The sequence below is a fragment of the Macaca mulatta genome, chromosome 18 (genome assembly GCF_049350105.2).
Source record: "Macaca mulatta isolate MMU2019108-1 chromosome 18, T2T-MMU8v2.0, whole genome shotgun sequence".
Lineage (NCBI taxonomy): Eukaryota > Metazoa > Chordata > Mammalia > Primates > Cercopithecidae > Macaca > Macaca mulatta.
The window spans coordinates 50,383,225-50,398,261 of NC_133423.1; the positions used below are offsets into that span (position 1 = coordinate 50,383,225).

The 15,037-nt window shown below is 35.3% G+C and overlaps 1 protein-coding gene across 2 annotated transcripts in view; it reads right to left on the reverse strand.

The window, feature by feature from the left end:
• Positions 1–4,811: 4,811 nt before the first annotated feature.
• PIK3C3 (phosphatidylinositol 3-kinase catalytic subunit type 3) overlaps positions 4,812–15,037 on the reverse strand; it is a 128,895-nt gene continuing 118,669 nt past the window's right edge. For both annotated transcript variants that reach the window (XM_077975509.1, XM_001082892.5), the window contains one exon: positions 4,812–5,088. In XM_077975509.1, coding sequence (XP_077831635.1) covers positions 5,074–5,088 — 15 coding nt within the window. In that variant the 3' untranslated portion in view covers positions 4,812–5,073. The remainder of the gene's footprint in view (positions 5,089–15,037) is intronic.

The following is a 15,037-nucleotide window of genomic DNA, read 5'->3' on the forward strand; positions in this document are numbered from 1 at the left end:
GGACATAAACTGAGGTAAAGGACATACGATAAACAATGTAAGGATTAGTCCTGACAGTCACAAGGCAGAAAGTGCTGGTGACGATCTAATGCAAACATTGAAGATATAAATTCTAGTGAAATTCTTTTTTTTGAGATAGAGTCGTCTCGCTCTGTTACCCAGGGTGGGGTGCAATGATGCGATCTCAGCTCACTGCAACCTCTGCCTCCCAGGTAGCTGTGATTACAGGCGTGCACCACCATGCTTAGGTAATTTTTGTGCACACACATACACACACAAAAATATATGTATTTTTGAAGAGATGGAGTTTCACCATGTTGTCCAGGCTGGTCTTGAACTCCCGGGCTCAAGTGATTTGGCTGCCTTGGCCTCCCAAAATGCTGGGATTACAGGCATGAGCTGGCCAAATTCTAGTTAAATGCTATGGTTCATGAAGAAATGGTTACTCTACCGAGTTTGAGCTTATTTCTATTTCTCCCATTTACACGCCAGGGTTTTAGAATGGCAATACTGGGATGCTACGTTAACTTCTATTTTAGATAAATCAGACTTCTTATTTAGGGGGTTATTTGGTAAAATCAGACCAACAGAAAATTGACTGTGACTTAAATATTATTTTAAATTCATCCCAAAGTTACACTATGCAGTGGGTCCACTAGATTCATTTTCTTATGTTCTATTTTGACATTCCTAGTGTTTTATACGCAATTAGCATGTGATATCAGTATTAGCTTTTTCTGTATGAAATACTAGTCTCAGAATTAAGTGGCTTAAAATAACCATTGACTTAGCTCATGATTTCGTGGCAATTTTTCCTAAAAAAAACAGTTTTTTTCTAGACTATTTATATTAAAGTTGTTCATATTCCACATAAAGTATATGAAGTTTTAGAAACTACATATTTCTTAAAATGTTACTAACAGTAAATGAAAATGATACTGCATTTTAGAATATGGGTTATCTACCCTCAGGGTAGATAAAAGTAAGAAGCTAGTGTTGAAATGCAACGCACCAGCCCATAGCACTGAACAAAATGAACTTTCACTTGCCAGTATTTACGTAGTACCCATTCTTAAAATAAACTACTCATTATACAGAAAAGTGCTTTTTGTTAGGTTTTTTGGCTACATAAAATTTATTTTATGCCACTATAGACAATAAAGAAAAAATGAGGTTAGCATATAACAAGAGATATCTGGTTGGGCTGGATGACCAGCGTAACAGAGCCTCCAATATATCTTCTGTTCTAATGCCTTCCCAGCCCTGACCCGTGTTCCCTGACACTGGCCTATGGAATCTCTGGACTACAGGAAAACTTAACATCTAATCTACTGTTTAAATCTAGCAGGCATCGGAATCCCCTGGGAAAACTCATAAGGCCCACCTGCAGATTGATTTAGCTGCTCAGGAGTGGGGATTGGGAATGTGCACATTTAATAGAGGTCCCAGGAGGTTTTGACATGTCCAGTCCCACCCTAGTTCTTATAGTGGAATGTGGTTCCTGTGGTCTAGTGCAACCTCTTATCAGATGCAGGGGTCCCACCTCAGCTTCTGTAAGTGGTCACCCAAGTGGGATGCTCACTATCTTCTAAGGCTTATCCTGTTTTTCCTTTTTTGGGGGGTTTGTTTTTAGCTACTCCATACTATATTCAGATTTCTTTCATTTTTACCTAATGTTCTTTTTCTGTTCCTTGCTCCCATCCTGGATCAGGTGGTATGCATTCTTATACGTGAAATATTAATATATCAAAATTACTCATTTGGTAAATCAGTATATTTTCTGTATATAATTATAGAAAGTCCACATTGTTCTTCAAATTTACTTGTAAAAAATTATTTTCCATTTGGCACTAAGGTTTATTCTCAGGGTGTTCAATCTATATCAGTTTTTATTTGAAGTTGTGTGATCTATCTAAAATAAAGCAAACATTAGTAATTACTTACAACATGCTCCTAAGAATCTCAACTTGGTTTATCGTTTTAAATGGCAATGTTATATTTATGTGCAAGGATATACTTAAGGTATATTAGGATTGTAGGTTAACAATTGCATTGGCAAGATTTATTTTACCTGTATGTTTTTACTGAATGATATATTTTCCAACCCAAGGCAAGTATGAATATGTGGCATGATGACACAACACCTTTCTTAGAAATGTGTTTACTGACTACTGAGTGTGCCTTTGGTAATCCTGTTAAAAGCAATGGAAAAATAAAACATGACCAAAAATAAGAAAAGGAATAAGTCTTGTCTTCTGGGGATTAAAGCTGAATGGACCACACACCCACAAACGCACACATTAGAGGTCAGTACTATCATTACCATTATCTCAGTGAAAAATGAAGGCTGGAAGAATTTAACAGTCAAGACTGTGATCACTGGGGCCTAACTCGACTTAAATCCCAACTGTGCTCTCACCAGCAGCTTATTCTTGGGCAGATGATTCAATTGCTTTCAACTTCAGTTACTGCAACTAAAAAATGAGGAGACAATTCTATCTCATAGAATAATGAGATAAGGCACATGAAGCAATTAATATAGTCCTGACATGTAATACCGAGCCCCTACATCATGTTGACTGCTATTATAACAATATATACCCAGTTGAAAACTCAATAATACAAATGAACTGGGGAACATCTAAAACTAGCATATGGAGAATGATTTTTGCTAACCCCAGCAAAAAGCAAGACTGTATCACCCTTTATTTGGGAATGTTAACCATACTTTTCTTCTTTCTTTCCTATAGCCCCACTCTCAATAACTGCCATCTACATTCTCTCTCCCCCACTCAGAAATCCCACTCTGAATAACTCAATGACCATAGTATTCACACTTTTTAATTAAAGTGATGTGTCCTCACAAACACATTTCTCAAACTCAAAACAAACATCATGCTTGAAATATTACTGAACTTGTCACCAAAGAAGTCACATGGCAATGACAATAAAGAAACATGCAGACTACACTCAGGATAGAGCTCTAAAGAGTAAAAACAATGGAATTTGGAAAAATTAGGAGTGAAGAATTGCTTTGAGCAATAAAAACTGAGATTGATAAGTCACTTTTCTTTTTGATATAGGCTTGTCACTCACAGCCAAAATCTCTCAGCAAATCCACAGCTACTGTTCACCCTCCTGAGAGACGCTCCTTCCTCACCCAGCACGCGTCACCCTTCTTAGAAAGGTTTATCCTCTTTACAATTCTTGCTAAGGTGGCACTGAATACAAAGTTACTCATGATCAACCTTTCTTACTAGTTGTCAGTGTCTATCTGCCCTTAGAGAATTTTATGTCTGTGTCAGAATTATTTATTGAGTTCGTTATAAACAGGCTCCTATCTATGCAGAGTGCTGTGGAGTTTATGGATGAGTAAGATGATACACTTTTGCCTTCCAGTTAGCAGAGTTAAGTTGATGCTATTGAGACCATATGTCCCCCAAAGCTGAAGATACTTACTTTCTTAGCCCATTAAAGAAAAAATATGCCAAACCCTGAAATAGGAGATGCAAGTGTAGGAGTTCACAAGGAAGAAAGGTCACTTTCAACAAAGGTAATTCAGAGAAAAATTTTGGAGGAAGTGCCAATAGAAATGGAACTACAAGAATGAGCACGCAGAGGGATAAAAATGTCTGAACAACAAAAAAGACATAAACACGCGAAGAAAAGAAAAAGAAAGGTAGAGGATGAGGCCTGCCCATTTAGTTTAGATATACGCTCTCTTAAGATGATGTATAAAGGTATTTTCATTCTTACCATTTTTCTAATCAGCAGGTATGTTTTATACAAATCACATTCCATATGCCTCTAGAGTGTCTCTTAATTACATGCTTGCCCTCTCGCTGGTAACACCACTCTAAAGAGGCAAGCTCAGGGCTAAGAATTTGAGACAAATACACATTATCATTAATGGCCCTCTCTGAAACTGTGCCACAATTTTACCTTCATTTTCTCTGTCACTTGATTTTTAATATTTATTCAGCACCAAAACAATTCTTTGTCTTCCAAGACCAAGTCATATGACTATGTAACATATTAAGTTGCAAAAGATTATTACTATATTGTTCATATCATTTGTATATTTGTATTTGTTCTTTTTCCCCAAAGTTCCAGCAAAAAAGCTAGAGGGATTAGATCTAGTCTTAAAAAACAAAAAATTAATTTGGTTAACTCAGAAAGAATATATTACATTAACAGGTCTAGGTGAGCTATTTCAAAAAGCCTTTTGTTCCTCAGTTCCTTTATACCATCAAAAAGTTTCTGAAATCTAAATTTGCATCAAAAAATTTTATTGTAGAAAGACAATTTACATTGCCTTACATGAATCTATAAAAATATCTTACGCTCAATACTAAAACTGGTGGTCAGACGACCTTTTGGCTAGTTATCTAAATAGCCACATTTTCATATTCTACTATATTCATACTTACAAGCTAAAAGAACTATGAACTGTAGTTTACAAAAAATCAATTATGTATAAGAGAAAATGAATATCTTTTAAAAATATAAGCAATTCTTGAACTGCAAAAGAATGAGCCATAACATGTAAAACTTGAAGAAAACTTTTAAGTAGAACTTTAAACATGTAAATTAGGAAAAAACAACAAACAAAAGTGAGTGGGAGAAGAGAGAGGAAGGAAGGAACAAACAAAAACTTGTAAACTGTGACAATCTAAATTCAGGTTACTGCTGTCCTGATATGAAGATATAAGAGGAAAACATAACATTTTAAACTCAAAAACTAAACTGTTTTGCTATTTCAACATATTACTTCCTCCAGAACTCTCATAACATGTAAATAAATAAGAATATTTCTCATTTCTTAATTTATTAACAAGGTATACATCTGAAAAAATATATACAATATTTCACAACAAACCCTTCAGGACTATATCTAAGCAATGACATCCAAGGAAGTAGAATTCAGGTACCATGTAATATCTGGAAAATATGATAACTTGACGATTAAGTTTTCTGTTCCTTGCTGGTTACTCTGAAGTCTCCAATATACATAGGTTGCCCCTAACGTGGTTTTCTTATTGAGCCAAGCATCTTGATGCGTCACTCCCAGTTTCATTTTCTCCAGTACTACAAAAATTAAAAAGAAATAAACAAACAGAAAATAATTTACTTAAGTATTCACAAAGATAAACAATAGTCTAGTTTTAAAACAGACTACTAATAAAATAAAAAGTGTGTAAATTAGTTTGTTAAATGCTACCAAGAGGACTGCAATTAACTATACCATATAGGATTCCTGAGGCTTCACTTAAAAATCAGTTTATATGAGAAAATAATTCAGGTAGAGGGTGTTTGCTGACTGTAAGCTCAAGATGAATGCAATTAACATGAGACAAGCAAAAGTCATCTCACCCAGCACTAGGAAGGCAAAAATTCCACTGAATTCTAAAGTGATTTAGATGAGTAATATTGTGAATAGTGTGCTTGGTTCTTGGTGCCACATTTTGAGAGAGGCTGTGAAAACCTATAGCTTATTCCAGAGTGCAACTACTTCATTCCAGAAATGGTCTGGAAATCAAATCAAAGGAAGTAGTCCTGAAAGAAGAAGAGAGGCCTAGTGAAGAGCTGTTTTGAGGCCAACAGTATTAATGGTGTTCAATACTGAGATATCTCCAGTAGGAATAAAATCAACGAAGATTTCTTTGTTTGGCTGAATATACACTGAGTCATCCATAACTCCTGCTCTTTTTGTTTGATACAAATATACTGGCATTCTCTTGGAGGAATTATGAATGCTGTTTACATGTCATAAAATTCTGTTTCTAAGACCTTCACTTCATTATTACTCAGAGAAAAAGTGAAGGCAAACAACCTTGCTGATAAGTGTGTCTGTGTGTGTCTGCACATGCATGTATACATGTACAAATGTGAAAAATGCTGAGATGCTGATGGTTTTTAATCTGATACATTTTAAAGTGGCACTCTAGAAAAAATACGGCAAGATTTATTTTTCGTGTGAATAAAAACAATGTAATTTAGAATTTAAGAAGCAATTTAAATATTTTTACTAAAGGCAATTATCAGAGAAAATCAACTTCCTAAAGAAATGGTACTTGGCACTCATATAAAACCACGTTTATTTGGTGCCTACTATGTGCCAGGAAGTGTCTCAGATACTGTGGGAATCTCAAATTAAGACAAAATGCCCGAGGACCAAATTAATATAGACAGAATCATATATACACACACACACACACACACACACACTCAAAAGTTGAGCAAATAGGAGGGAACTCATTCCATGCAAAGAGAAGAGGTGTATTGCCTGGAGGTAGCGGGGGTGAATCATCAGAGCTACAAAGAAGGTTATTTTTGAAGGTTTCTGAAGATGATAAGGGTTGAAAGTGCAGGTAAAAGCCAAACTGCAAAGGGTCTACACTGACATACGAGGGAGTCTAAATAACTTGGAAGTAATTTGGAAGCAATGAAAAACCGCATATGTACACATGTATGCATCTATGTATGACAAAAATGTTGCTATAGAACCAAAGGTTTCTAATATACCAGCATACTTTGTTTTATTGTGCTTAGCTTTACCGCACTTCACAGATCCTTTTTTTTAAACAAATTGAAAGCCTGTGGCAACTCTGCTTGGACAAGTCTATCACAGCCATTTTTTCCAACAGCTTGTGTTCACTTTGTGTCTCTGTGTCATAGTTTGGTAATTCTCATAATATTTCAAAATTTTTTGTTCCTATTCCACCTGCTATGGTGCTCTGTGATCAGCAATCTTCATTATCACTCTTGTAAATGTTTTGGAGCACCAAGAACAGTGTCTGCATAAGACGGCGAACTTCATTGATAAATATTACATGTGTTCTGACTACTCCACCAACTGGCCATTCCCCCATCTCTCTTCTTCTCTTTAAGCCTCCCTAATCCCTAAGACACAACAGTATGGAAATTATACCAGTTAAGAACCCTATCATAGCCTCTAGGTGATCAAGTGAAAGGGAAGAGTTGCAAATCTCTGGCTTTATATTAAAAGCTAGAAATGAGTAAGCCTAGTGAGAAAAGATTATCAAAAGCTCGGATAGGCCAAAAGTTAAGACTCTTGCATCAAAAAGCTAAGTTTTAAATGCAAAGTAATGTTCTTAAAGGAAATTAAAATGCTACTCCAGTGAATATACGAATAAGAGAGCAAAACAGCTTTATTGCTGATATGGAGAAAGATTTTGTGGTCTGGATAGAAGCCCAAACCAGCTACAACATCCCCATAAGCCAGAGCCTAATGCAGAGCAAGGCCTTAACTGTCTTCAATTCTATAAAGGCTGAGAAAGATGAGGAACCTGCAGAAGAGAAGTCTGAAGCTAGCAGAGGTTGGTTGATGAGGTTTAAAGAAAGAAGCTATCTCCGTAACATAAAAGTGCAAGGTAAAGCAGCCAGTGCTGATAAAGAAACTGCACACAAGTTATCTACCATTTAGCTAAGATCATTGATGAAGGTGACTAACAGGCTTTCAATGCAGATGAAACAGGCTTCTAATGAATAAGATGCCACATAGGACTTTCATGCTAAAGGAAGTTAGTGTCTGGCTTCAAAGCTTCAAAGGACAGGTTGACTTTCTTGGTATGGGCTAATGCAGCTGGTGACTTAGTTGATGTCAATGTTCATTTACCACTCTGAAAATCCTAGCTCCCCTAAGAATTATGCTAAATCTACTCTGCCTGTGATCTACAAATGAAACAGAAGCTTGGATGACATCATATTTGTTCATAATACGGTTTGCTGAAAATTTTAAGCTCACTGTTGAAGCCTACTGCTCAGAAAAAAAAGATTCCTTTCAAAATATTGTTCATTGACAATGTACCCAGTCATCCAAGAGCTCTGATGGAATATATAAAAAGATTAATGTTGCTTTAATGCCTGCTAATTCAACATCCATTCTACAGTCCATGGATCATGGAGTCACTCTATTTGCAAGTCCTATTACTTAAGAAATACGTTTTGTAAGGCTATAGTTGCCAGAGATAGTAATTCCTCTGATGGATCTCAGCAAAACAAATTGAAAACCTACTGGAAAGGATTCACCATTCTAGATGCCATTGACAACATTTGAGATTCATAGGAGCAGGTGAAAATATCAACATCAATAGGAGTTTGGAAGAAGTTGATTTCAGTCTTCATGGATGACTTTGAGGGGTTCAAGAGTTCAGTAGAGGAAGTAATTGCAGATGTGGTGGAAACTACAAGAGAACAAGAATTAGAAGTGGAGCCTGAATATGTGACTGAATTGCTGCAGTCTCATGATAAAACTTGAGCAGATGAGGAGTTGCTTCTTCTGGATAAGCAAAGTGGTTTCTTGAGATGGAAACAGTTCGTGGTGAAGATGCTTTGAACATTGTTGAAATGACAGCAAAGGATTTAGAATATTCCATAAATTAGTTGATAAAGCAACAGCAAGTTTTGAAAGGGTTGACTCCAATTCTGAAAAAAGTTCTACTCCGGGCAAAATGCTTTCAAACAGCATCACATGCTACGGAGAGATCTTTTGTGAAAGGAAGAATCAACTGATGTGGCAAACTTCACAGATTTACAACTACTCAACCTTTAGCAACCACCACCCTGATCAGTCAATAGCTAGCAACATCAAGGCAAGACCCTCCACCAGCAAAAAGATTACAACTCACTGAAAGCTCAGATGACTGTTAAGCATTTTTTAGCAATAATTTTTAAGATAGGCACATAGTTTTTACAGACATAATGCTACTGCATAGTATCATGTAAACATAAATTTTATATGCACTGGGAAAACAAAGAAGTCATTCATTGCAGTGGTCTGGACTTGAGCTCAAAAAATCTTTAAGGTACGCCTTTTTTTCCCCAAATACTTTGAAATGTCTGTGTCTTTAGGGGGAAAAAATAAAAATAAAAAACATATAGCAGAGACAGTCCCAAAATATTCAACTACTCTACATTTGAAGAATTTTTATAAAAGGGTTTGACAGAACAGAGAGGGAAAGAAAACAACAGTATAAAACTAACCTTACTAAAAGCAGTTAATGAAGCAAACATCAAGGTGAATCAAGGATTCACCCTATCAAGGATGACATTCAAGTGTTTAAAAATCTCCTTTGGAGAAGATAAGAAAATTAAATTTGTATGAATGAGAAATCAACTGAAGGTATTTGGGCTGAAAATTATGGGGCATTCTGCTGACTCCTGCTATTACAATAATTAATCTTACAACTTGCAAACATTTGTCATAGAGCAAGTGCCTGTATTCTTTGTTTTTTAAATATCATGGGTTTTAATGGGTAGTTATGCAGCAATGCTGACTGCAGTGGAACAAGAGAGCACAGGTGGGTCAATGAAATTCAAGACTAGTTTTGGCCAATGTGCAAAATAAATGTTATCCCACATTTATCCTATTTATCTTGGATTAACAGCTCCTGGTGACTCCTTTATATATCACACTTACTTGTCTGTTTGCACAGCTGACTTTTTCTTTGACGGGTAGGTGAAAGATTAAGAAAAGTTAAAAGATTAAAAATTTAAAAACTCACTACTCATAACAAAAGCTATTCATGTCTATAAATTAAGGCTTTAAGATGTGTGTGTGTGTGTGTGTGTGTGTGTGTGTGTGTGTGTGTGTGTGTGTATGCAAGATAAAGCAGCCAGTGCTGATGGAGAAACTGCACATAGGTTATCTACAATCTAGCTAAGATTACTGATGAAGGTGACTACACTAGAGAACAGATTTTCAATGCAGATGAAACAGACTTCTGATGGAATAAGTTGACACAGAGGACAGAGAAGTCAAAGTCTGGCTTCAAAAGACAGGCTGACTTTCTTGGTAAGGGCTAATGCAGCTGGTGACTGGAAATAGACACTAGTTACTAAATATTTTATATATAAACATTTATATAAAAATACATATATATACAAATGCATGTTATGTATTTACATATAATTACTTATAAATATAGGACTAGATCTGGGACTCAAAATATTTTATTTTGAGTTTGAATCTGGGTTTTGTCATCTATTAACCTTAGTTTTCTCATCTGTAAAACACACCTTGTGGTGCACTTACTTCACAAGTGTGAGAACTAAGAGTTGATGCAGAGAAAGAACTTTACATAATTCCTGGCACATTTAAATGTTCTATACTTTGCTATTAATGATTTTTTTTTTCCAGTTGTTACTTCTGCCAAGAAAAATTCAAATAAATTAGATCTGGGACACAAAATAAAAAGAAGCTGTGTGTGATATATTGGTGTTACATTATTTATTTAAGCCACTGGTAAGGGAATCATTCTGCAGAAAATTAATTACTAAATTAAAAATAATCTGTTTTAGATTAAAAGAATTTCTATTTGACCCCAAAATCAATACTTTTTGTTTTGTCTACTGAAATATATAACACTGCTATTCTTCATTCCTAATTATAAAATGAGGTCCCTATAAATGGAAACTCAGAAATGATTATTTTTCTTTTCTTTTTAAGTCATAATTTTGCATCTATAAAGTAGGATAAAACCTGGTGTTTCAAACAAATTTTAGTTATTATAAAATGAGTCACACTTGTTTAAAGCGGTAAAAGAAGAAGAACTAAATATAAAAGGAGACTATATGAATTACATATACTGTGTGACATGAACTTTTTACCTTTGCACATGGTTATTTGAGTACTCAAGGCTACATGGCTTTCGCCTTCATGGGAAGTATGGGTAGGTACTTAAGTAAAACACAGTTTAAAACTAGAGAGCATTCATGTTCTCTAATCTGGCATGTAAGAGGGAACATGAAAGGGGAAAGAGCATTAATTTGCAAAAAGGAATTCAGTGTTAGTGGTCAATTTACATAAAAAGGGAAGTTCAAAAAGTACAAAGAGAATATGAGGCAAAAGTGGGTCACCAAAAGAAAAAAAAATGGAAAGTTAGTATGAATAAAGTAATGCTATAAAAACAAAACACACATATAAAAAGATCTGTACTTATAACATATGAGTGCTAGTAATGCTTTAAATCTGCAATAGTTTAGTCTTATTTTGTATCTACATACTTATGTATCGATGTCACAGCTAAATATTAAATGCCACTTAATATCTACGGCAGGAATAAATTCATGAATTAGGGTTTTATCAATATTTTTATTATTAAAGGCAACTATATGTTTGTTAAAGGGCACTATATTCTCATTAAAGAATTAAGGTATAGTTTATTTTCTACTTATCTGTTCACCTGAAATCAAGACCCAAAATTATACTACAAGTCTGGGAGTCAGGAATTTAAATAAATTAAAGAAAAAAACATAAACAAAAATTCCTGTGTGTGATAGTTCTCCTTTTCCAAAAAGAGTATTAGCTATGTATGGTCCTAAAACAGAACTACCTTTGCTAATGTATCATGTAAGATCAAATTTCAAACAAAGTTCATCAAATGAAAATACATTATGGTATATTTAAGACTAACAGACTAGGGTTGTAAGTACATCTAAACATTTATTATTGTTCCATTTACTATTCAATGGCTTAAAAATGAAAACAAAAACAAAATTCCACTGACCTACGAAATAGTGACCTTCAAGTAACTAAAAAATGGAAGAGTTAACACCAGTTTCTTAACTGTCACAGGTGCTGTGAATATACACATAAACCTCAGGTAAATGTTTTTATACATACTCTGAACACAAAATGCTTGTACTTTACCTAGAGAAATAAAAGGAGAAATGATCTTGAATGGTCTTAGTTCCCAATTCTGAAAACCAAGAGAGTCACTCACTGACCTAGAAAGTTGCCTTATTAAAGATGAAAGAGGACAGCAGATAAAGTGAAATCACTCTACACTGAGTTTAGGTGCTAAAGTCAACACAGAAAGGAAAAACAGGAATACAAATTAAAAAAAAAAAAAAAAAAAATTACTCAAGAAAAGCCCTCCAGGAGGCAGCACATTAGAGACCTGTATCTCTTAAAAGTCCAAAATCGGAAGCTTTTCCCTCATCAATGACACAAGAAAACCCTATTTCGTTGGTTAAGCAGCAAATGGTTTGCACTTAGAAACTATGATATAGATACCAAGCACTCAGAATTTTCAATTTTGGGATCACATTCAGCATAGTAAGACGCCATGTTATGCATGAGAGGCACTTGATATCTGAAACATTTTTGAGAGAGACACTGTCACATTCCTTAGAGGACATGTATTCTTTAGGGGAAATTCAAGCAGAATAACCAAACCATTTTCCTCCTTCCATTTTCTTTTTTGTTTTGTTTTGTTTTGAAATACCCCCTAATATATACAGTTGAATTCCCTCGAGCTAAAGGCAACTGGTGTGTAACTTAAGAATAAGAGACTATAGAATCAGGTGTCTCTCTGCCTAGATCTGTGCTTTTCCTCCTTGAACACCACAGGTGCTAAGTAAGGATTCCCTTTAAATGGACAGCAGTGCTATGTTCCTAGTATCTTGAGCAGCAACTTTTGAACCTTCTGAACCCAATCTATTCGTTATTATTATTATTTTTTTCTGTCATCATGAAAAACAAAAACAAAAACCTCTGTCTCTAGTTAATCTGCCAAGATCTAATTAATTAGATATAGTATGTATTAACATTACTGGAAACCACACCCCTTCCCCAAGATTTTTACTATCAATAAATGAAAAGGAAGGATGACAGGGAAAAGCAGAAATAGGAAATGGACTGCAGTGTGAGAGATAACCATTGAAAGGCCTACTTGTGCAACTGTACATGACCCAAACTATATGACCTCTATCTTTCCCGTGTATAACAAGACTCGAAAGCACTGTAAAGATCAAGGCCAGACGTGGTGGCTCGCATGTGTAATCCCAGCACTCAAAAGGCCAAGACAGGAGGATTGGATTGCTTGAGGCCAGGAGTTCGAGACCAGCTTGGGCAACATAGTGGAACCTCATCTCCACAAAAAGTACATTAAAAATTAGCTGGGTACGGTGAAGCATGCCTGTACTCCTAGCTACTGGTGAGGCTGACGCAGGAGCATCACTCAAGTCCAGGAGGTCAAGGCTGCAGTGAACCATGACTGCACCACAGCACTCCAATGGGGGGAGGGCAACAGAGCAAGATGCCAAAAAAGATCATTTTGGCATAAAGATGGGTTACAATGACGCAATTTCAAAGACAATGACCAAAATAAAAGTGATTTCCGGTGGAAAAATTTTATCACTAATGTGTGGGTGTTGCTAGGCAACAAATATTGCAGTGTTTAATCTCCACCCTTCCTAAGGAATTGCATGATGAAAAAAAACAAGCTTTTGTAGCGTTTAGATACAAGAGTTGTGTCTAGTAATTCTTAGTCTTCTTTTTGAATGTTGTTTCTTTTATGCTGAAATACCTGTAATTCTTGTAAGTACGTATCAATCTACTCCCATTTTTTAAAAAGTTGGTTCTACTATCCATAATGATTAATGGGAATGTACTAAAATTACCATAAATCGATTAACAATATTGCATCACTATAATAGATGGCTACAAGTGACAAAAAAATAGATGCTAGTCATCTGAATTTGAATGCCTATATGATTTATTAGTATCAATACTTAGACAATATATGTAGACATGTGAGTTTCAAAGAGAAAATAAACTCCAGAGATTAAGAAACAACTATGCTTTTATAATTGTTATTTGAAAAGATTTGTATGAAGCTAAGACCTTATTTAGTATCCCATGTATGCTTCAGTGCCTAAACAAGTTCCAGTAAAATTAAACATCCATAGGTAACTCTTATTTTGGAGCACACATTATATATTTAAGGAAATCTAAGAAATATCACGAACATTTTCAAGTTCTGGTAAAAAAGAACTGAATCTGATAAGTTAGAACAACTAACAACTTTTTTAAAAAATTTTAGTTATTTATTTATTTATTTTAATTTTTGTTTTTTTGAGACGGAGTCTCACTCTGTTGCCCAGGCTGGGGGGCAGTGGAGTGATCTTGGCTCACTGCAACCTGTGCCTCCCGGGTTCAAGTGATTCTCCTGCCTCAGCCTTCTGAGTAGCTGGGATTACAGGTGCCCACCACCACATCTGGCTAATTTTTGTATTTTTAGTAGAGACAGGGTTTCACCATGTTGGTGAGGCTGCTGTCAAACTCCTGATCTCATGTGATTCGCCTGCCTCGGCCTTGCAAAGTGCTGGGATTACAGGCGTGAGCCACTGAGCCCGGCTGAAAACAACTTTTATGTGGCTCAGTTTTCCCATCTACAAAACAGGGATAACACTAAAACATACTTGTATTATCACAGCAGTGGTTATTTAATTAAAAATGGGGAAGCATTGGATGAAATACATTCCAATAAACGGTGGAGCTGTTATTGTCCCAAACACTATGTCAATCATTATGAAGTGGAGAGCTAAGAAATGATCTTTAAAAAGTTCATCTACATAGATATTCATGCTGCAATAAACCTCCACTTTTACAAATCTAAGAAGATGGTAATCCTTAGACTGTTAGAATAATTCGAATATTTGTTCTTAACTCTTATTTTCATGTGGCAATAACCTTGATTATCAAGGTTATTGATAATCTATCCTAGTCCAAAAGAGCCTGTAACAACCAAGGCTAAAGTCATGTTAATTACAGGATTTCTATATCGTATCTATTATTTCAATGAAGAACTAGAAAACAGGAACCTAGGAAACAGACTTAATGTTTCTTCTCAAGAATTATAATAATCTGTTAATGTGTATAAAATGATCCCTCCAATGTCTAATTTAAGAGCATGCCCATTGCAATTTTACCAATTCGTTTTGCCGTTCATATTATATTTTCTCTACAAATAGAAGAATAGGTACATGCCAAGAACTCAGAGTTCTCAGCAACTTTCACAATGTAACCATCCTTAAGATGGGGAGAGGGGAGAGGCAGATTTCATTTACTAAACCTTGCAGTAGTCAACATTAGCTTTGTAAAGCAATTAACCTTTGACATTACATTAAATTTATATCAAAAATGGATGTTTTAACCTCAATGTCAATCATTTTATAGGTGTGAAAACTGAGGCCCAGAGCCTTTGGAAAACCAAAGTCCTTCTATTAG